The sequence below is a fragment of the Taudactylus pleione genome, unplaced genomic scaffold (genome assembly GCF_031769625.1).
Source record: "Taudactylus pleione unplaced genomic scaffold, aTauple2 ptg000019l, whole genome shotgun sequence".
NCBI lineage: Eukaryota > Metazoa > Chordata > Amphibia > Anura > Myobatrachidae > Taudactylus > Taudactylus pleione.
This window is the reverse complement of record NW_028284421.1, coordinates 34862144-34884466: the sequence shown is the minus strand read 5'-3', so window position 1 is coordinate 34884466 and position 22323 is coordinate 34862144. Positions and strand designations below refer to the sequence as shown.

The following is a 22323-nucleotide window of genomic DNA, read 5'->3' as shown; positions in this document are numbered from 1 at the left end:
AAGCAAAACAGTTGTTAACAGTACCAAACAATGCAGGACAAGGACATGGTTTATACACTTTCCTGCATTAGCGATCATAACACTTAAATAAGCAGCAGGGCGCCAGCAACCAAGTATTAGGTGCCGTTGTGGGGAGTTAGGAGTAAATGATAGTATAAGTAAAGGAAGGGGAAGAACATGAGGAAAGAGGGCCCTGCTCGTGAGAGCTTACATTCTAAAGGGGAGGGGCAGACAGAAAGGGGTGACACAGATGGAGAAGACAGTGAGGAAGGATCATGGAGCAGTAGGTTAGGATGAGAGCTTGATGGCTTTGATGAAGAAGTGGGTCTTGAGAGCCCGACTGAGGTGGAGAGTGCAATAGAAAGAGAGAGAAAATTCCAAAGATAGGGAGCAGCACGGGTTAAATCTTGGAGACAGGGGTGGGAGGAAGAAATCAGTTGGCGGGGACAAGCAGAAATGCCGGAGCTGGCAGCTATCGCGCCTGAACCGAATTGCTCTGCCGGGTGCCCAGCATTGACAGCCACTAGCGTTAACATTTGAATCGCCTCGTGATAGTCGACATGTTAAATGTCGACATTCTGTCCATGTCGACATGCTGAATGCTAACTTAATGTCTGCATACCTTACAGAACAATGCAAAAATACTATTTACAAAAATCTGCATAGAAATTAAACTTAGTATAACGATAATTATTTACAAGGAGAAGCAGGTAAAATATGATACAAACAAGCAGAATAGAAAAAAAAGATTTGAAAAAACTATTAAAGGTCCCTCTTTGGACAACAGCAGTTATTTAGAAACACTTTGACAATATATCGCTTTGGAGGTGGTATCCCCTTCATATGCTCCATCAGAGTATAGTCCCTCACATTCACCCCCAGAATCAGTGGCACTGACAGTAGAGAGTCTGACCAACTCTGACAGATCTAATCCAAAGATAAAATGAGCAGTGCTCCTTAGAAGATTGCCAGTGATTCAGGGTCTCATTCAGACCCGCTCGCAAGTGGGTCGATGTTGAGGCCCTGCGCACACGCAACGGCCGCACTGCGCGTGCGCAAGCCCCGGAGCAACAGAGAAATTCTCTTGCTCAGGGACTCACTATAAAAGGGGCGGCTGTCGATGGTGATCGACAGCTCGCCCTGTTTTGTAGGAGGGTGGGGGGTGGATACACAAACGGAAGCGTTCCCGGCGGAACCCCTGCCGTTTGGGGGCGGCTCCACTGACATCACTCGTGATGTCAGTGGTGAGTTTCCGGCTCTAGTAGAGCCGAAAGCTCACTGAGGCTTGTGGTAGATGAGACCCTACCACAAGGGTCTCGTCGCAAGCCCCGATGGTCGCAATGGTCTTGACCATCGCGACCATCAACCTGGACGCTCGCTAAAGCTCTAGCGAGCGGCCAGGAGGCCGGGTCTGAAAATAGATGCGGCCGCCCTCATTCAGAGCGAACGCTCGTATTTTGCGAGCTCCTCTGAATGAGTTCCTCAGTGTAATCACTAACTGCATTCATAATATACAGATAAGAGGTCAGGGCTGGTGGTGCTGAATGGTTAACCTATAATGGTGGAGGTTCATTGTTAGCAGGGATTGTTCAAAGGTGGGAAACCTTTTAATTAAAATTTCAAGATGTGAACCAATTTCATAAAGAACACTTCCCCCTACCCATGAAAAGCTGTACATATTTAGCACAATAAAACATATGAGGGAAACAATTTGTATTTTGATTAAAACATTTGAGCTTTCAACCCAACTCTGTAAGTAATCCATATGCCTGTATATTTCCACGCGCATCAATCGTTCACTTATCTTGATAGAAAATGTGTGTGAATGTCCACATCTACACAATAAAAATTACAGTAGAGAACACATGCTCATGGATGAACATACATCAGAGGGGTTGGGTATGAAAATCCCGATGCTGGAAGCTCGAAGGTGCAGAATCCTGGCAGCGGCGGTAAGTAGCCTAACCCTCTCCCTGTCCCCCCCTAACCCTCCCTTATTGGTGCCTATCCCTAACCTCCAGGGGGGTGCATAACCCTAACCTCCCCCCGGTGGTGCCTAACCCTAACCCCCCTCCTCGCAGCCTAACCCTCCCTGGGGGGTGCCTAACCCTAAATTCCCCCAGGGGGGTACCTAAACCTAAACCCCCCTTCCCAGGGCTAATGCACATACTTACCCCGGATCTTTGGTTTGGGATTCCGGCGGTATCCTGATCCCCTTCGGCATCGGCATTTTGCAGGGCGGGAGGATTACGACATCGGTATATATCGACGGCAGGCATCCCGTCCGCCGGCATATTCACTACATCCCACGTCAGAGGCTGACAGTGAAAGCCCTGTTCCTGTATGGACAGCAGGGGGCAGTGTGTCGATTGTACAGGAAAACACATACAGTAAGTGGTACAGCAGGATCTGTATAATCACAAGGTTTGCTGAAACATCCTAAACTGGGTACACATCAGACGATCAGCATACAATGCCATGGTCGTCCAGATTTCCCTTGAACTCCCGGACAAATGATATAGGGCCTGATTCAGCAAGAAACGCAAATTTGCGCACGCACTCGGCCGATGGTTTCGCACTGCGCAAGCATCATACTGAGCGTGCGTGAACAAACCAGTGCGATCAGGAAAGGGTATGCAGAGCAGACGCAGCATGCACGCAGACCCCTCTAAAAGTGATTCATAAGTAGTGCCGTTTGTGGGTGGTGATGGGGTGTGGTCGTGCAAACACAGGTGTGCATAAATTAGCCATTGCGAGACCCTATACAGCCTGAGATCTCACTGCGTGCAGGAGATGTAGCAAGTCTGCGGGAGGGTGTGTTTAACCACTATTGTGCATATGGGTCCGATGGTTCGCGATGTTACCGATATATATATATAAAGCGAGGTAGGCGTCATTATGTATTGCTGAGGGTCTGCATCTTGTGCTGCGGCTTCCGTGCGTATACACCAATTAGCATATACACGCAGCGGCCAAGTGCGTGCGTACATTTGCATTCCATGCTGAATCAGGCCCATAGTGCATACACACTGTGCAATATTCCAAACGATATACATCATGCGCCGTTCAGTCGTATCATCCTTAACTATAAAATGTTAACATATGGCCTGGTCGTCCGGTAGAGTGTACCCACTGCACGATTTGAACAAAATCATTAGCGAGTTCGTCAGATTGAGGTGCATGTAGGGGTGACCTGAAAATACGACGGACGACACCGCGTGAGCGCGGATAGGCCTTCATTCTCACCCGCTTGCAAGCGGGTCAATGGTGGGGTATAGCACACACGGCGCGTGCGCAAACCCCAGAGCGAGAGAGAAATTGTCTCGCTCCGGGGCTCGCTACAAACGGGGGACAGCTCGCGCCGTTTCGTAGGCGGGATGGGGGGGTGGCCGGACAAACGGAGGAGTTCCTGAAGGAACGCCTGCCATTTGTAGGCGGCCCTACTGACATCACCAGTGATGTCAGTAGGAAACTTCCTGCTCTTTTAGAGCAGGAAGCTACCTGGGCCTAGTGGTAGACGAGACACTACCGCAAAGGTCTCGTCACAAGCCCCGATGGTCACGATGGTCTTGACCATCACCTGGTCACTCGCTAAAGCTGTGGGTGGTCTCCCACAGCTTAGCGAGCGGCCAGCTTTTAAAACAAAAGCGGCCACCCTCATTCAGAGCGAGCGCTCGCTTTTTGCAAGCGGCTCTGAATGAGGGCCATAGTGCCTACACACTTGACAATTTGAATGATTTGTTGTTCCAATCCGTCGGAATCGAGCAAATCATTCAAAATATCGTCTAAAGTGTACTCAGCTTTAGAGAGGTATCATAGGACAATAATTACAAACAATGAAATGACAGGTGTGAATTTCAATAGTGGTCATCCAACAAACATTAGTTTCAAAGCACAATATAAGAGCAAAGGACCTGTAGGTCTCACTTACATTGGGTAATATTGTTGTTCATGAATCTACCGTCAGGAAACCAATAAATTTAAGTGTTAATGGAAAGCTACAAAGAAGTAACCACTGCCCTCTAATAGAGCACAGTCATCTGACATAAGACCACCAAAACAATCAATTTATATTTTTTTCTGATTTTAACAAATCCTCAAATTTGAAAATTCCATTGTATGTGAAACCAACATCGATACAATTCGCAGGAAATAATCACCAATAAGTAACCACTTGCTTTCCAGTGAGCATAAGCATCTAGCTACACAATAAGATGATGTCCATCAAGAAAAGCTTAACCTCAATTTTAAATGATCTTGTAGCCAAGATACTAATATGGCTTCAACAAAAGTTTTATGGAAGGGAAACAAAGCAGAAATCTTACTAGCTAAGAAGGTCAGAGATAAAAATAGCAGCAACAAGGCTAAATGCCACTAAAGGACACAAGAGTTTAATATACTAACCAAACTGCAGAGGAGTTTGGCAAGTATTGTGCTTATTTATACCTCCCCCCAAAGTCCTAATACCAGTCCAGGGAAGCTTCAACACACCAGTAATGCCTACTTCCTCTGGTCTCTACTAGTACTTTGGTCTCACCCGTGTCTAAACTGACAGTATGGCCACTTTAAACTCTTAAATATCTTCTGAAGAGGGTGCTTGAGGTTATCTTGTCTGTGCCTGTGACTTTAAATATGTGGCTTCAAGGGCTTTTCTGGTGTCACTTGCCATATACGCCTGGTTTTCTCAAAGTTTAGTGTTAATTTAGATTGAGGTCTTGTTGCCAGGAGCAGTGCACTGTGTGTCAGGTAGACTGCACAGAAGTATGACTACCACTTTATCCTCACTCATTAACCAGAGTTGTGCTACTGTCACTAGCATTACATATTTCATCTCCTGCCTATATAATTGCTTCAGCAGAAACAGCTAACTGTATAAACTGGGTCTCTCATGAAGATTCTGTAATGCATCCACATGCCTTTTAAGGCAGTCAGGAGTGTAGCAGATAATCCAGTGTCAACAGCAGCAGGCAGTGCCAGTAGTTGTAGACTATGGGTTATTTTTTTCCTCAAAATTATTAATACGCCTTCGTGGCAACTAAGTGAATGTATATAATAAGAGTTAGGGTATAACATACCTTAGTTAACTCTTTTTCTTCGAGGTCCATACGGTCCACAGGAACTACTATGGGGCATGTAGTTGGAGTGATCCATTGTACCGAACAGCTACAGACTTCCAGCTCACAGCATGCATAGGACCTCCTCCCTATATACCCCGCCCCAGCCATTCAGTTTGTAAACAAGCCTAACGGCAAGAGATGTAAAGTGGAGAAGGAATAACAATGTACACAAGAAACACTCTCAAAAAACAATATAGGGAATCAGTGATACAAAAAGAAAGGTACAGATCCCAACTGAGGCCGGGTGCGTCAGGGTGGGTGCCCTGTGGACCTCGAAAAAAAAGAGTTAACTAAGGTATGTTGTACCATAACTCTTATTTTTCTTCTTCAGGGTTCATAGGGTCCACGGGAACTACCTTGGGGACGTCCCTAAAGCAGTTCCCTTAAGGGTGGGGACGCTCCTGAGCAGAAAGTAGAATCCGCCATCCTGGGAGGAATAAGGCCCTCATTCAGAGGCGGTCGGAGGATGCAAGCGGTCGCTCAGAAACTGGGCGGCCGCTTGTATCCTGACCGGCCGCCTCTGTTTCGGTTGTTAGGCTGTGGGTTTACACCCACAGCTCTAACGACCGCTAGGGTGATGGTCGCGATGGTCATAGACCATCGCGACCATCGGGGCTTACGACAAGACCCTACGGTAGGGTCTCACTTGTCGTAAGCCCCGGAGAGCTTCTGGCGCTGTCAGAGCCGGAAGCTCTCCACTGACATCACTAGTGATGTCAGTGGGGCCTCCCCCACACGGCAGGCGTTCCCATGGGAACACCTCCGTTTGGGCTGCCACCCCCCCCGGCCCACCTTCCAAACGGGGCGAGCTGTCAATCAACATCAACAGCTCGCCCCCTTTGGAAAGAGACCCGCTACAACCGGCGCTGTCGGTCGTAGCGGGTCTCACGCATGCGCATGAAGGAGCCGGCTCTCTCGTGCGCATGCGCACTGGACAAACATCGAGGCGGCCATGCGGTCGTAGACCGTATGGCCGCCTCTGAATGAAGCCCTAAGTATCAAATGCATAGAATTTGATAAAAGTGTGGACCGAAGACCAAGTCGTCGCCTTGCATAATTGTTCTGCAGAGGCGCCATGTCTAAACGCCCACGACGGTCCCACAGACCGAGTAGAATGTGCTGTCACTGTGTTCGGAACAGGGAGATCAGCCTGAGTATACACATGAGAAATAGTCATACGCAGCCACCGAGCCAGAGTCTGCTTGTTAGCTGGCCAGCCTCACCTACGAAAGCCATATAACACAAAAAAATGCATCAGATTTTCTGATGGAGCTGGTACGATCCACGTAGATACGAAGAGCTCGAACCACATCCAGTGAAGCTTCACCTACAGAAAGGCCAGAAGACTGAAAGTCTGGGACTACAATTTCCTCATTTATATGAAAACGGGATAGCACTTTTGGAAGGAACCCCCCCCTCCTACAGAGGACACCTCTATTCTGATGAAAAATCAAATATGGAGAGCGGCATGAAAGTGCTGCCAAATGAGAAACTCTGTGAGCTGAGGAGATAGCGAGGAGAAAACGCGCTTTCGTGGTCAGCCATTTGAGGTCCACAGTGTCTAAGGGTTCAAAGGGGGGAGCCTGCAGCGCCCTGAGAACCAAGTACTGTGCACACAAGATTTTAGTGCTGCAACCTTGTCCATTTGTAGAAGAATCCTTTGCCCCAAGGAATCCAGCAGCGCTCCCAAGTGCATCATCTGCTGAGTTGGAGAAAGAGAAGACTTTTTCCGATTGTTTATCCAGCCGTGCTCTTGTAAGCAGGCAATGGTCATTTGGAGATGACATTGTAACACCTCCTGAGATTGTGCCAATATCAGGAGGTCGTCCAAATATGGCAGTATCCTGACTACTTGTTGTCTGAGATGAGCCGTAATGACTGCCATTATCTTGGTAAATAGCCGAGGGGCTGTGGACAGACCGAAGGATAAAGCCTGAAATTGGTAATGTTGCCGACATACAGCAAACCTCAGAAACTTTTGGTGGGATTGCGCAATAGGTACATGCAGATACGCATCCTGTATGTCCAGGTAGACCATGAAATCTCCAGGCTCCATCGCCAGCTTAATTGACCGTAGGGGTTCCATACGGAACTTGGGCACATGGATGAACTTGTTGAGACCTCAGATTCAGAAAAGGGTGATGTGACCTGTTTGGTTTCTGAATCAAAAACAAATTTGAATAATAACTCTTTCCCTGTTGCGTCACACAGGAATGGGGATTAGAACTCCTGACCTCAAGAGGGCTCCAATAGCCTCCCGGAAGGCCAAGACCCTGATCGGTTCTGAAAGAACGGTTGTACCAACGAACCTCTGATGGGGATGCATCAGGAACATGAGGGCATAACCCTAAGAGACCACCTCTCAACCCAGACATCCGTAGTTGTCTGACAAGTATTCGATGATAAAAAATTAATCAATTTATTAATGCTGAATATCAGTTAAAAGTAAAAGATATATGATTGTATATATAGGTATGCATAAAATGAGCAAGAATTCTCATATATGATTCACATAAAAAATCACAGTGTATAAACAAATAGGACAAATTGATCCATAAAATATGGCATAAGAACATTTAAAATAAAGTGCCAATGCATGTATTTTTGATCTTACAAAACGGTATATAGCAATGTGTTACAGTGTGGCAGTTCTGTGTTGCTGATCCCAGACACAATGTAACACATGGATAATGTGCAGATGTCGGTGTTACTGATTCTACAGACAGTGCATATCTGAAAGCCACAGCAAGATGATTCTCCGTTGCTAAAATGGACAGTTTTTTGTTGCTGCTTATCAGTACTCCAAATGTGACTTTTTTAAGCACTGATGCATCGGTTCATAAATGTTTTTGGTAGTGCTTATCTAACGTCTCAGGGTACGTTAAAACAGGCGAGAGGTCCCATATAGTGAACTGAGCTGCATACAGACTGTGTTAAATCCATTGTTAGCGTCTTATTAGTTAGTGTTCCGTCCTGATGTAAGGTTTTGATGTTTAGTCACCCATTCGTGCTTGTTTACAATGTCTAGAAGCGGCGTCCCGCTCTAGTGTATCTTACCGGTAAGCGCTCCTCTCTTCCTTGTCCTCCTGCCGTCTCGAGCGTGTGCGACTCATACCTTTCCTCTGCCGGCTTCGTTCCCCAGTGGTAAGCTTTTCCGGATCTCCTCGAGGTGTCTGTGATGGGATTATGGTGCAAGGTATTGAGAGGTCACGTGGTGGGGGATACTTGATGTCATCAGGGGTATCCTCCTCAATTGATCCACGTAGAGATTTTTTACCTCTAACACGTTTCACCTGTGGGGCTTCGTCAGAGAATGCGTATCCGTAGTTGTCTGATTCCAGGCCTGAGAAAACTGTAGAAGTCGGTCTCCACCACTGAGATCCCCCAGGGGGAGGCACGCCCCATCTGGCAGTGGGCTTACCGTCCGGCTTAGAAGCTTGATGTCTGGTTGACCAAGATTTTTTGGTCTGCGGTTTCTTGTGGGAATTACCCTGTGTAGAGGAATACTGCCCTATTGCCTTAGTCTGTGGGCGAAAAGACCGAACTGACAACTGCCTATACTTAGGGGTAGTCGTAGATGGCAACCCAGCAGATTTAGTTGTTGCCAGAGAAGCCACTATGTCATCCAGCTCTGGCCCAAACAGTACTTTCCCAACAAAAGGCAAAGATTCCAGAGCCTTCTTGGACCCTGTGTCCGCCTTCCAGGTTTTTAGCCAAAGGGTTCTCCGAGCTTCAACCACAGTTGCCAACACCCTAGAAGCCAATATACCCACATCAATAACCGCTTCCCCAACATACACAGCTGCCTATCACATCTGACAGAGATAAGACAGCTATTCTCTGGTAGCATCAGGCATGCTATCTTCCAGAGACGTCGTCCATTCTTCCATAGCTTTGGCTACCTAGGCCACAGCCATAACTGGTCTGGTAATAGCTCGAGATGATGAAAACACTGATTTCAAATAATTGTCAAGCTTTCTATCTGTAGCTTCCTTAAGCGAGGATGCGGAAGGAATGGGTAATGTAGAGCTCCTGATCAATCCAGTTACATGAGCATCAATCTTTGGAGGAACTTCCCATTTGTTACATTCACCAAGTGAAAATGAGTACCGAGAGGTTAAATTCCTTGTATCATGGAAATGCTTATTTGGAGTACACCATGCTTTAGACATGAGAGTCGTCAGTTGCTCAGACTGAGGGAAATAACCTTCTGATGCATAAAGACCAGAGTCTTAGATTTCGGTGGAACCTACTCTTCCTCTATACTTAGGACAGATCTAACTGCTCTCACCAGAGAGGAGACATCCACAGAGGATTGATGGTCTACCTCCACTGAGTAAGAACCAGAACTCTGAATATCAGAGGGCTCGATTGAGACCTGCTCGCTAGGATGCGTTCGCTCGTATCTGGGTGATTTTTGCATTCTGCGCATGTGTACGCAATGCGGGAGATCGGGAAGCATTCGCTCCCTGTGCATAGACAGCCCAGCAGAGTAACTGGAGAAGCCGTTTGAGGGTGGTGACAGGGGCTGACCATTAAAAATGGGGGAGTGGAAGTGCGAACGCAGGAGTGCCTGAGCGTCTTAACGCCGTTTTGAGGCGTGCATAATTATCAGGCAGCGTCATAGTACACGTCACCTGGTTGCATTTCACACTGAAGTGATCGCAGTGGTTATGGTAGGGTATAGTCAACCTCAAGGGCTTCGCTTCCGATGATACCCGATGTACCGATGGTTGCATACACTTCCTGGAGATGACATGCACAAGTGGGCATCTTAAGATAGGCTGGTGGGCATCAACATACACAAAATGATCGCACACCAAGACATAGTGGGCGCGCTTATGCCTTGCCGTGCGATCGCCTGCCATGCCGTCACTTAGCCGAATTTGCATACGCTGGGAGCGAGCGTACGCATCTAGCGAGCGGGTCTGAATGAACTTAAGAGTGCGATGAGGAGGCTGAGTCAGAATCCTACGGCAACGTCTGAAGGGAACCTCTTTTATGCCCCTGCTTTACTGCCACTGGTCTATTTGCCTGCATTACCTGCTGCGGGGCTATACACGGCAGCATACTCTGACTAGAGTGAGGAAAAGAATCAAACCAACAGGGATTCATGGGGGGCATATACATAGAAGGATGCAAATGCTGTGGGTACTCCATAGCAGGAGGCAGTACCGTAGCAGGAGTTTGTGACGCTGCAGCCCTGTCCAGTAAATGTGACAAAACCTGAGACCAAGAGGCCACCCAGGGTGGTTCTTGTGCCGATGCAGGTGTCCCTGATAGAAAAGGTGACTGTTTACAAAACACACTACACAAACCATTTATAAAGTATAAGGTATAAATGCAATGTGACCCTCTCCACATTTGTGAAAATCAATGAAAAACCTCACACACCTTTTCAGAGGGATGAGGATAAACAGTGATAGATATATCTGACAGTTTGAAAAACAAAAAGCAGTATAAATCCAGCAGCTAACATTAAAGTCACATACAATGCATATATACATTCAAATGCTAATGGACTCTAAATCGACTGACCTGCCCCACCGGGCAGAGATCTAGAGCGCTATATACCTGACCCAGGGGAGAGGTATACAGGGAGACAGACCAAACCTCTGAGACCAACAGCTTTCAGCAGTGCACCCAAGGCGGACTGTGAGCATCTCACACACGAGGTGGTCAGAAGTAGCAAACCAAATGCGGGAATCCACACCGGAAGTTGCGTCTGGTTTGGGGGAGGAGCGGCCGAGGCAGCGAATTTCTCCCCTAAACTGCAATTTTGACGGCACGGATACGCTGGCTTCACAGTAGCAGACGCTTACTAATGCGTCTGCTACCCGTCCCCGGCGACAGACAATATGACCCTGGCCGCCTTAGTGAGGACACACTGACAAGTCCTTCATCACAGCAGCCTCCGATGCGTCTCCAACACCGGAGGCCCGGTGTACAGCGCACGATACCCCACAACGAGGAATCGCCTTACTTTACCATCTCCATGAATCAGATTACAGTCTGGACCCCAGCGATACTGCTAGCTAAGCCTTGCTGTGGTCTGCCGAAAACCATAGGGCATATAGCGATACATGCGTTTCGGCATCAGCGGAGGTAGAAGGAGTCGCAGTACATGCGTTCTATTCAGCGCCTAGTACCGCTAAATTCAGCAGTTTCCAAAACTAAGGTAAATAAAAAAAAAAAGCCTGAGACTGCCTAAGCAGTCCCGCCGTTGTAACTGGTGCGTCTGGATACTTGCCGTGCACCAAAAAAAAAAACGGAATGCCTGTGGCTGGGGTATACAGGTAGGAGGCCCTATGCATGCTGGAAAGCTATAAGCTGTTTAGTGCAATGGATCACTCCTCAATGCATTGCAGTGTGCGTGCATGAAGGCAGCAGTTCATCCGCTGTGCGTTCACGCAGACCACTGAGGTACATTGCAGATTGATTGACAGGAGGTGACCGTTTGGGGGTGGAGTACAGGGGGTGGTTAGCAAAACGCAGGCGTGTCTGACAGTTTGAACGCCGTTACGTGGACGTGCATAAATTAGCCACTACAAATGCATCCGCAGCCCTTCGTGGCAGAAGAGCTCCATGGCCTGCGTCAGGGCAGACCTGCCACAAGAGTAAAATGACCAACGAAGTACTTCGATGGTACCGATGTTTAAGTAGGTATGTGTAGTTGCATGCAGGTGAAAAGGCAGTAGTGGCGTCTTTAAGCTCGGGTGATCTTGGCTAACATTAGCATATTTCTGCAACTGCGTTGCGTATGGAGACGCAGTTGCGGTCGCATTAGCGTACATCTCTGAATCAGGCCCTCAATGTGGACATATAAATATATGTTGGTCTGTGTAACATTAGGTATGTAAAATCACAAAATAATAGTTTCTGTGCAGACTCCCTTCCCTGATTCTATTACTAGTAAGATAGTTACAATCCACTACGGAAATGTTAAATTGAGGTACTGAATAGAAAGGGGTTTATCTCAATCTGATCTTTACCTAAAATTAGCATGTGTTATTAAACTTGAGCAATTTGTTTTGTAAATTACACTACTGCATATTATTAAAACCCCAGCTTAGAGTTGCGCTCAGTCAGCGCCTTGGGAGTCAAAATATGGAATCCCAAAAACTAACAGCATTTATTTAACTTTAACACGAAAACTGGAAAACATGTAGCAAGCCAAATCCATGCACAGTGTGAACAAACAAGGTAGCGGTCTATTTAATTACTGGATTTTGGGGGGCTTCCATCAGTGCTTTGTAAAATACAACAAGATGTTCCCCAGCTACTCTTCTGGCGAGGATCACGGCAGTACGGTAAAACCGTAGCCTCTAACCAATCCTGCCAGAATAGCACACTATTGAGTTCTAGGGGTATATTTACTAAAGTGCGGGTTTATAGAAGTGGAGATGTTGCCTATAGCAACCAATTAGATTTTAGCTATTATCTTCCAAAATGTTGTAAATAAGTAGAATCTGATTGGTTGCGATGGGCAACATCTCCACTTCTATAAACCTGCACTTTAATAAACATACCCCATAGTATTGCTATCATAACAACCCCAGAATTACCATGTGGGAATGAAAAGATAAGAGCCTGCAGGTCCTGATTGATTTGGCACAGACACTTGGTATATAAATATATACAAGTCATGGGTTGATGTGTATTAGACAAATGGCCTGTGATGTAATTAAAAAACTTGGGATGCTTGCAGAGTGGAATATGACTCATACAACAGCGTCAATGTCTGTTTGTTGTGGACAAATATTACAAGTGATGTACATGGTTTCTGGTCAATAGAAACAAAGACATTTAGTTACCATAACCAAAAACATGGACATGATCAAACTTCTCAATAATCAATCACAAGCTCTATATTACATATATGAAATTGTATTGAAGCACCTACTGTAACATAGGTTATTTCATGTCTCGTAGGCTAAGTTTTAACATTGGCAGTCCTCTAACAGCCAAATGGCACAATTTCAGAACTACATGAAGAGTGAAGAGACAATCTTTTGCAGTGAGGGAGTGTACCCCAGTGGGCATAAGCTTTTGTACAATGCTACAATTTCTAAGATTAAAGAGTTTCTTTCCCACTGGTGAGGGGTGATTTTGCACATCCTGCCCAATCTCCTAGATTGCTTCTTAGGTGGGGATTCCTCCCCTACATGTCCCATTTAGCGCTATTTTAATTTGTCTCAAGCCCTAATGTATCAGACAGAAGCTGGAGCAGCTACCACATGTCAGCGTAGGGATCCAATCACCACTTGAAATTAAAGTTTGCGTACCAAAATGATGGAGGCCATTTCTAGCTCTGTGTCATATGTGAAAACGGTCTGTTAATTCTGTCTCCATGCCCCTAATGAATGCTAACACACTGACGTTAAGGCACAGATACCAGCAAAGGGGCAGCTGGCCCTGTGAAATAATGAGAGCGAAGGTAGACTTGTGTAACAACACTCCCTCCAAAAATAGGAAACCCATTTAATCTGCATTTGCACCGGAGATGGACAGATTTGCACAGCCGCTTGCGTGCGGCTCTGCAAATCCGTCCATCTCTGAATAAGGTCCTCCGGGAGCTGCTTCCCAGTGCTATTTAATTTGCGTTGAATTGAATCGTACCCATTATCTCTCAGTAGTCCCCCTCGTGGGGCAAGTGGAGGTCTCTTTCCTATTCCCTCTCATGTCTGTTCTGGGGCCCCAGGACCTGGTCCAGTAGCATGCCTTATAGCATGAAGAGACACAATGGGCCAAATTCAATTCAATGTGATGATGAATAGTAAGTAAGTAGTATTAGTAAGGTTTCTGCGTGTCCTGGGAGTAGTTACGTAAAAGCATAATAAATCTGAAGGGAAAGGGGACCACTATAGGTGAAGACAACAACTGCTTGAGCCATGTTGTTCACAAACAATTTCCATGTTTTATTTAGAATTATAACAAATGAGAAACAGGTTAAACTGCATTAAACTTTTAGAACACAAGGCGGGAATGGCACTCTTATACACCATATTTTAATGCTCATTTCATAGTTATTAGTGTGTGAAAAGCACAAAAAAGCAGATAGTTGTGAACTAGCATTGAAACTGAGAGTAAAATAATGTCATACTAGTTGCAGCAACACAACATAAGCACATTAAGAAGAATTGCAACTGCATTGTCTATGATTCTCAGACAAAGGTCCATGTAATATGATTCAACTCTTAAGCCGCGTCCACTTGCCGATTAAACAGAGCGATTGAACAATTACGACATCGTAATCGTTCAATCGCTCATTAATCGTGCATGAATCGGTCATAAAAATGTTGAAAACGACCAGCAATGCGTGCTCCCGCTGGTCGTTTTCGACATCAATCATCGCCTGAACATGCCGATCTATCTGCCGATAACGACAGATTGGGCATGTTTGGGGATGAGGGAGGGTGCCTGCAATGAACAACATATCTTTCAGTGTGGGCACCTATAGGATGAGGAAAGACTGAACGATTACAATGTCGTAATCGTACAGTCGTTACCCCATCGCATAATGGATACGCACCTTTACTTAACAGAGGCACCAGCTATCAAATATAGAATGGGGTAATTTAATGGGAGGCCGACATACAGGATAGAGTCCCGCTCCAATAGATGGCTGCCTAATCAAAGTGCCTCCTCATCTAGCCTGCTAACACTACCTGAACAGCATGTACTTCTGGTCACGAGCAGCTGCATTCATCTTTAGAAGTATCACTGTACAAAGTACAGTACAGACGCAGCAAGACTCAGTGGAGGCTGTGGGTATTGTTCCAGCACAGCAACATGAAAAGTACAAGTTGGGAGTAAAAAATGTTAGTGGTTCTAGTCACAATTACTAAACGTCAGACTCCGCTGACTAACAAAACTCACACAATGGGCATAATTTTTTATTACGGATCTTTGCCTGTATTTAGAGTCAGCCACATCTATGTGACCGCACCGCCCATCCATGCGCAGGTGAAAGTAGCCATCATCATCATCAGCACACATCTGCACCTGCCCTATCCATGGCGCAAGGTGAAGTCCGACTGCATATGCTCATCTGATTATCTCTCAATTCTGTCGACAAGCTGACAACATCCCAAAGGAACATTTATCCTACATGCAACCACTCCGATGCCACCCAGTTACTTCCACTCGCCACAGTACAAATAAGATCCATTCAGCGCTGAATCACCTGTAAGTACTCTAAGGAATTGATTCAGCAAGGATCGCAACTGCGATTACACACGCAATCAGCCGATTGTTGTGTCCTGCGCATGCATCGCAGTGCGCGTGCGCAAACACACCACTGAGATTGGGCCTGCGATCGCAGTGACTACGCAGACCCATCGCAGAGTTATTGACAGGAAGTACTGTTTGGGGGTGGTGATGAAGGGTGGTCGGCGAAAAGCAGGCATGCCAGTGCGTTTGAACGCCGTTGCAGGGGCTTGCGTAAATTATCCACTGTGATGCCATATGCAGCTTATGTACTCACTGCGTGCGACGATGTTAGCAATTTCAAAGTAAGGTCAGACCATGTGTAAGTGTGCGTGAGCTGCGATTGTACTCGATGTTACCGATGGCTTCGCAGTCTTGCTAAGTATTACGAATGTGTGTAAGGTAAGGCGGGCGTCCTTATGTTGTGCTGCGACGGCATAGCGATCGCAGAGGATTAGCATAACTTTGCAGTGAGACTGCGTGCGTATTCGCTATTGCATTAGGAGTGGTGGGTAGGTTGGGTTGATCAATACAGGTTTCCCCACAAGGGCATAATTACTAGATATGTTGTTTTACCAGCCGTCCAGCTTTCCCTTCTATGTGCATTTATATAACTACAAACAGCTCAGTGTTATGATTTAGTCACAGAGTGCTTTGGTTTTAGACTCAGAGGATTTGATAGACATGTGGCAACTAATTAATTTACAATAGTTTGGAGAAATGTGCAGTGGAACATAAATGTAAAAGGCATAGAGCCTGACAATTTCTCCAAAGATATGTATCTGCAATACATCCTGGTGGAGATGATATAAGGACTCTTAAATGGTCCTGGATAGGTCCCATGTACAATAGCTATGCTGTATCTTATATATAGAATTCATTGGTCTGTTTGTTCGTGTGTCTGTCCGGTTATGCATTCGGACACCCCTGCACCGATTGGAATGAAACCAACACGAAGTGGTCCAGTTGGATCCTGGCCAGGTTTTAGGGGGGTTAGGGTCCCGATCGAACCTTCCATTGGTGTACGCTGGCCAATACTTTGACCCAGGGAGCCTGTTCTGAGCCTTCCACTTGATGGATTTGAATGAAAACTTCACAGCCTGGGAACATTGGATCCCAGAAGACATACTAAGGGGTTGAGGTCCTGGTCTGACCTCCCATTGGTGTATGCTGAACTTTGATGACCCGGGGAGCCTGTTCTGGGCCTTCAACTGGATGGATTTGGATGAAAACTTCACAGAGGGGTGGCAATTGGTCTAGAATGCCTAGATTAATAACGTGAAGATTTAAACCTGGGCAACGCCGGTTATTTCAGCTAGTATAACATGAAAAGACATCTCAGGTACACACAGACCCCAAGAGACAATTTGTATTTCTTTAATGTTATAAACCAATAATGTTTCTAGTCTGAACATCAGTCCAGCATTCCATTCACATGTAGTTTGGGTCAGTATTTATTTTATAGCAAAAGCCCCAAATGTTCTATTGATATCAGCTGAGAATTTTAATGCTCACAAAATAGACTTCCATCTACCACATTCATTGAAACTGCTAATATGCTCATTAATCAACATGGGATTTAGAGAACTGTACACCCAATTATATAGTTGTACCAGTGTGGAGATACCAGTCTCAATCATTAGCTTTTGGGGATGGACTTTCATCAACTTTCGGCCAGAACCAAAGGCACATTTGATATCCCAATTTAGTTGGAGATCAAAGCAGCCATAAAAATATATACGTGATTTGGGGATGTGTGACTGGCATACAAAAAGGGATCCAATTGGATATGCAGCCGGGCTTTTCAACAGAGCTCCTCAAACATTAGATTGAAAAAAAGGGGTTGGTTCCGGCACTTATGTAGGATCTATGGATATCTTGCTGTTCCCCGCATGGGATAAAGAGAGAAAAAATATATATAGTGTAAATCCGTAAATAATAGCAAATAAGAAATAGTGATATAAGAATCGCACTCACCCTTTTTCGGTGAGTGTGTAGCATTGGACCTAATAATCACTGAGGTCCTACGGTGGTTGCCGATTGCAACAATGATGTCACAGATGGTTTCACTGGATATTAAATATCAAGCAACGTGTTTCGCAGAGCCTCTGTCTGCTTCCTCAGGCTGATGGATGTAGACGTTAGTGTTCACTCTAGCTCCGGCGGCAGGCAGGGCGCTGGAGCTAGAGAAGGCACTTCCATGCGCGCCCGAAAAGGGGGCGTGGTCATTGAAAAGTGACCGTGTCTATAAGACACGTCACCTTTTCGGCACTCTTGGGGGCGTGCCCGGATCTTACAGACATGCCGGCAGCTGCTGACAGGGAGAATAGATGCCGGGCACATGTGCCCAGCATCTATTCACCGGCGGTGACCGGGTCACCGCACATTTCCCCACCCGTGGGACACTGCGACCCGCGGGTGAAGATGGCACCCGCAGGCTGTGGGGGCAGGGCGCAGCGCCCCGCTAAAATAGCTAAGCGGGAACACTAGACGTCATTGTTGCAATCGGCAACCACCGTAGGACCACGGTGATTATTAGGTCCAACGCTACACACTCACATAAAAAGGGTGAGCGCAATTCTTACATCGATATTTCTTATTTGCTATTATTTACGGATTTACACTATATATATTTTTTCTCTCTTTATCCCATGAGGGGAACACCAAGATATCCACAGATCCTACGGAAGCGCCGGAACCAACCCCTTTTTTTCCATAAAAATATATACGCTGGCCAAGGTCCCATAATGTAAAACACGTGATTTATACAAAAACTATGAAAAACTGCTACCCCTTCCCTGGAATGTTACACATCAGCCTGGAAAATAGGAACACTGCCCCCATAGATGCTTAAGCCCGATTGCTGTTTTCCATAAGGAAGGCAAATGAGCCTTATCGCAATATCCCTTAAAAATACAGACACCAAAATAATAGGTAAAACTCAAACCATGCATACTACCATTACCCACAAAGGTCAACCTAGATTTGTGCAAGATAAATCTACGAGTCTCGGACATCCATAAATATTTGCACCTGCAATGCCCACCAAATACCAATACTTCTAAGCCCAAAGAACAACCAGAGTAAGTGTGGTTACATGTAGACACACCAAGGTAATAAAATAGCGTCCTAGGTCATTTGTGGAGTAAAATGGTGGCATTCAGCATATCCACTTCTCTTCCAGCAACCCAAATGCAGTTATTGAATTAAATTAAAAAAATAAAGAAATTGTGACTGGCCACACCTTAATTTGGTGTTTCTGGATAATGACCTACACTGAGGTCTATAAACCTTGGACATTGATTAAACAAGGGTGGAGTGTATTTTTAGAAATACAGAGTATAATTAATATGTTGCAGCAAAAGAGAGACGTTGTAATAACTCTTTAGTGTTTGTCATACAACCAAAGAATTAATCAATTGTTTTTATTGAACCAATAAAGGCATTTTTTTTATTAGGGCTCCCGGAAGTTTTAAATGGGACACCCTAATAAGCTGAGCATTGCACAATACGGAACACCCACTGCCTGGGTGTACTAAATATGGATTTGGGTATATCAGCAGATCTATTATTGTGTATAACTATTTTGAACAAAAAAATTAAGATGGAAAAAGGGTTATGTAGAAGGAAAATGGAGACATGAGAGCCCAGAATACTATAGGTTCAGCGTAATATCCAAAAAGTGCACTCCAGGAGGACTTGTGGACGCTATCTCAGCAGAATACCATATAGCCTCTAGCTGTGAGCAGAGCTATAAACCTGCCCAGCAGAAATGTACCAGACTAACCTGAAAAAAGGTATACAGCATGTGATTCCAGGGAAGAAAATTCAAATATGCATTTTAAAACATGAAAACCTTGGGGAAATCCGGTGATGTTTACAGAGATTTCTTACATAGTAGACTTCCCCTAGTCAGTGTGTGTATTTGTGTATTCTCCTGCCCAACAACATGTCATCCGGAAGGGGATGTAGTCATATGACCGGCGGCCGCAGTCACAATCCCGACAGCGGAATGCCGGCTAGGGATTTATGAAAAGGCGTCGAAATCTCGATGCCGGAACTCCGAGGATGCCATCCCGAACTAAGGTAAGTCCAGGGCTCCCTTAACGTTAGCCACGGGGGGGGGGGGGGATAGGATTAGGGAGTCTAGCGGGGATAGGGTTAAGTTTGGTGGGGGGAGATTATGGTTAGGCACCCCCAGGGAGAGGTTAGGGTTAAGGCTCCCATACTCGGGTCAATAAAGCAGGCAATCCGACTATTTGGTGTGATTTGCCTGCTATATCGCACCGTGTATGTCCCTGATATCGGGCCCAGCGCACTCCCGTGGGGTCGTACATCGCACCCCCTGATCTCTCTGCAGGACCATAGGATCAGGGGATGCGATGTTCGATCCCATTCATTGCTATGCAGGTGACACAGGGGGGAGGCGGCATATCGAATGATCGGCCACCCGATCACACCGTGTGTGCGGACCGCCCGATATGTCGGACGACGGATCCCCTATCACCTTGCACGATGCCATCGCACCGTGTATGGGGGCCTTTAGGCACCCCATGGGAGGGTTGGGGAGCTGTAAGGAGGGGTTCGGGGTAGGCACTAAGGGAGGAGGTTAGGGACCACTAAGGGAGAGTTGGGGGGGTTGCAGGGGAGGTAAAGGTACTTACCTGCCCATGTTGGGATCTTGATCCCGTCAGGCGTCCGCTGTCGGGATTTGAAGCGGCGGCTAAACAACCACCAACATTTCAATCCAATTCCATCAGGAAGAGCTATAGGGATGGGATAGGGCTGCTGCCACACAGGATGGGGCTAATATTCGGGTTATTACACTATAACTTTCCTAATGGGCAACACACAAACAGGGGGCCATGACAGCTGTCACACCAAGCACAACATCTGTACAATGGGGAAAGACAGAACCACCCACACACCGCAGTGAGCTAGACAGCAGACTGCACAGGGAACATGCCAACAACTGGCCGTGTATCACAGGGACAACCCACCCCCAGCAGGGACTAATCTGTATCACCAGCATCTTCCCCTACGTCCGCTGTGCCATTAAACGCAGACATGCGCACAGCGCAGCGTCGCCTGCTTACCATCCGCCCGCCACTGCGCTCCCTCCTCCCTCCGGTGTCACCGGCAACTGACCGGAAAGGCGGGAAGCGCAGGCGCCGGATTCAGGGGGCGTGGTCTAGCACAACCAGTCGCGAAGGGTTCCAAGGCGGAAATGGAATGTAATTGGCTGAAGCCATGGATAACTGTCAGGCGCGAGCCCTGGCTTAGCCAATCGCGTTTCAGAACCGTTTACTAGCCTGGCGGTCTGGTTGTTTGTAAGCGGAGGTTGCCGTGGTAACGGCATGAGCTTCCCGGAAGCGTCAAACGGGTCACCTCGTCACATGATGAACGACAAACGTGCTACTCTTGTTTGGAGGGGATGTGTCTGATTGGTTACAACCTGTGTGGTGTGACGTCATAGAGAATGCTTGTACCTGCCTCGGTGTGCCCGTCACCACGCCGTCTGCTGCAGTGCACTCGTCTACTATAATACAGTTTTCACTGACTGAGCAGCAATGTGAGGGTCAGGCCGCTGAGTGTAATGCTGGTAGTAGTGCGTATTACTCCTGTACCGCTTCCAAGCCTTTCCCATTGGAGGGAGAATCAAAATTACAGTACCTACTGTATATTCTGTGCTATCAGGGTTACTCACAAGGAGGACACATGGGCTGTCACTATTGCCGCAAGAATTGCATTATGAAAAATGCTAGCCCTGGGGGTAAGCAGCCAGTCACTCAGGTCCCATTAGCAATTTTTGAATTGCATTATGAAAAATGCTAGCCCTGGTAAGGCAGCCAGTCACTCAGGTCCCATTAGCAATTTTTCCAGAAATCTGCATTGTTCCTCAGGTCAACTAGGACTAGAAGTAAAAACACAAATAGCCACTTCATCACATTATCAGCAGAGCATGAGTACGCTTGTCAGGTCACTCTCATAGCGAAAAACAATTTGACTGCTCCAAGAAACAAAGATTCAGGATTCCAACACAAGTATGTTCATATTGTTAGGTATGTCATATATCCATAGGTGAGCCCTTCTGACTGGCAATGTATTATACTAGCCTTTCACACTGCATTGCTGGGTCTCACCTGGGGTTTTGTACATACACGGGTGCGACCCGGCTGAGACCCCTTTTAGACTGGCGGCCTGACCCAGTTTATTGACAGGTTGATGACGTTACCGCTGGCACTTGGAGATGAGGTAATTTCCAAAAGCCGGCTCTTTCCTATGCTGTGAACGGGTCCCGGGTCGCATTGACCCGAGTTACCCGTTCACACGTTATGAGCGCCGGCATCCCGACAGCCAGGATAATAACTACATCCTGTGTCTATGTATGAAATGTTTTATTACATTTCTTGGAGTACATCAGAAATTGGCATCCAAGTGCAAGTGAATAGTGAAGACATCATCCCATAAATAGGAGTCAGTGCAAAATTATTATTTTTTTTACAAAGTAGGTCCTGCGCCCCCACAGCAAGAAATACCCTTAGCATTGTGCCCAATCCACCCATTTATTATATTGCAATAATCCCGATCCATAATATGAAATCTTGTTTCTGCACTGCTCTGCAAACTGAAGCCACCGATGCACCTACACCGTACTTTCCTAGGAGAATGTCCACTACATTTGCCTCCTACCCTCTGGCTGTGCAGATGTCTCCACAAATGCCAACGTGTAAAGCAATAACATCAGTGAACACCTAGGCGCACATGCAAATTGTGATAGAAATTGCTTAATCCTAGTGTTTTGTAAACACCTATTTTTCAAATGGGAATTAAATTTTTTCATCCCGCGGGCCGTATTCAATTAGTGTCACCTCGGCAAAAATGTTTCGCCTATCCGACTTTTCTCCTATATCGCGTGTTTTGGACGCGTAAACTTATCATGCGCGTCCACGCTTTTCGCCCTATTCAATTATTGCCCAGGTGAAAACAGCAAGCG

The 22323-nt window shown here is 46.4% G+C and overlaps 1 protein-coding gene across 3 annotated transcripts in view; it reads right to left on the bottom strand.

Moving 5' to 3' along the window:
• Nucleotides 1-20496, bottom strand: part of SCAPER (S-phase cyclin A associated protein in the ER) — a 321693-nt gene extending 301197 nt beyond the window's left edge. For all 3 annotated transcript variants that reach the window (XM_088446867.1, XM_088446876.1, XM_088446870.1), the window contains exon 1: nt 20423-20496. In XM_088446867.1, the coding sequence (XP_088302993.1) occupies nt 20423-20425 (3 nt within the window). In that variant the 5' untranslated portion in view covers nt 20426-20496. The remainder of the gene's footprint in view (nt 1-20422) is intronic.
• Nucleotides 20497-22323: the final 1827 nt, after the last annotated feature.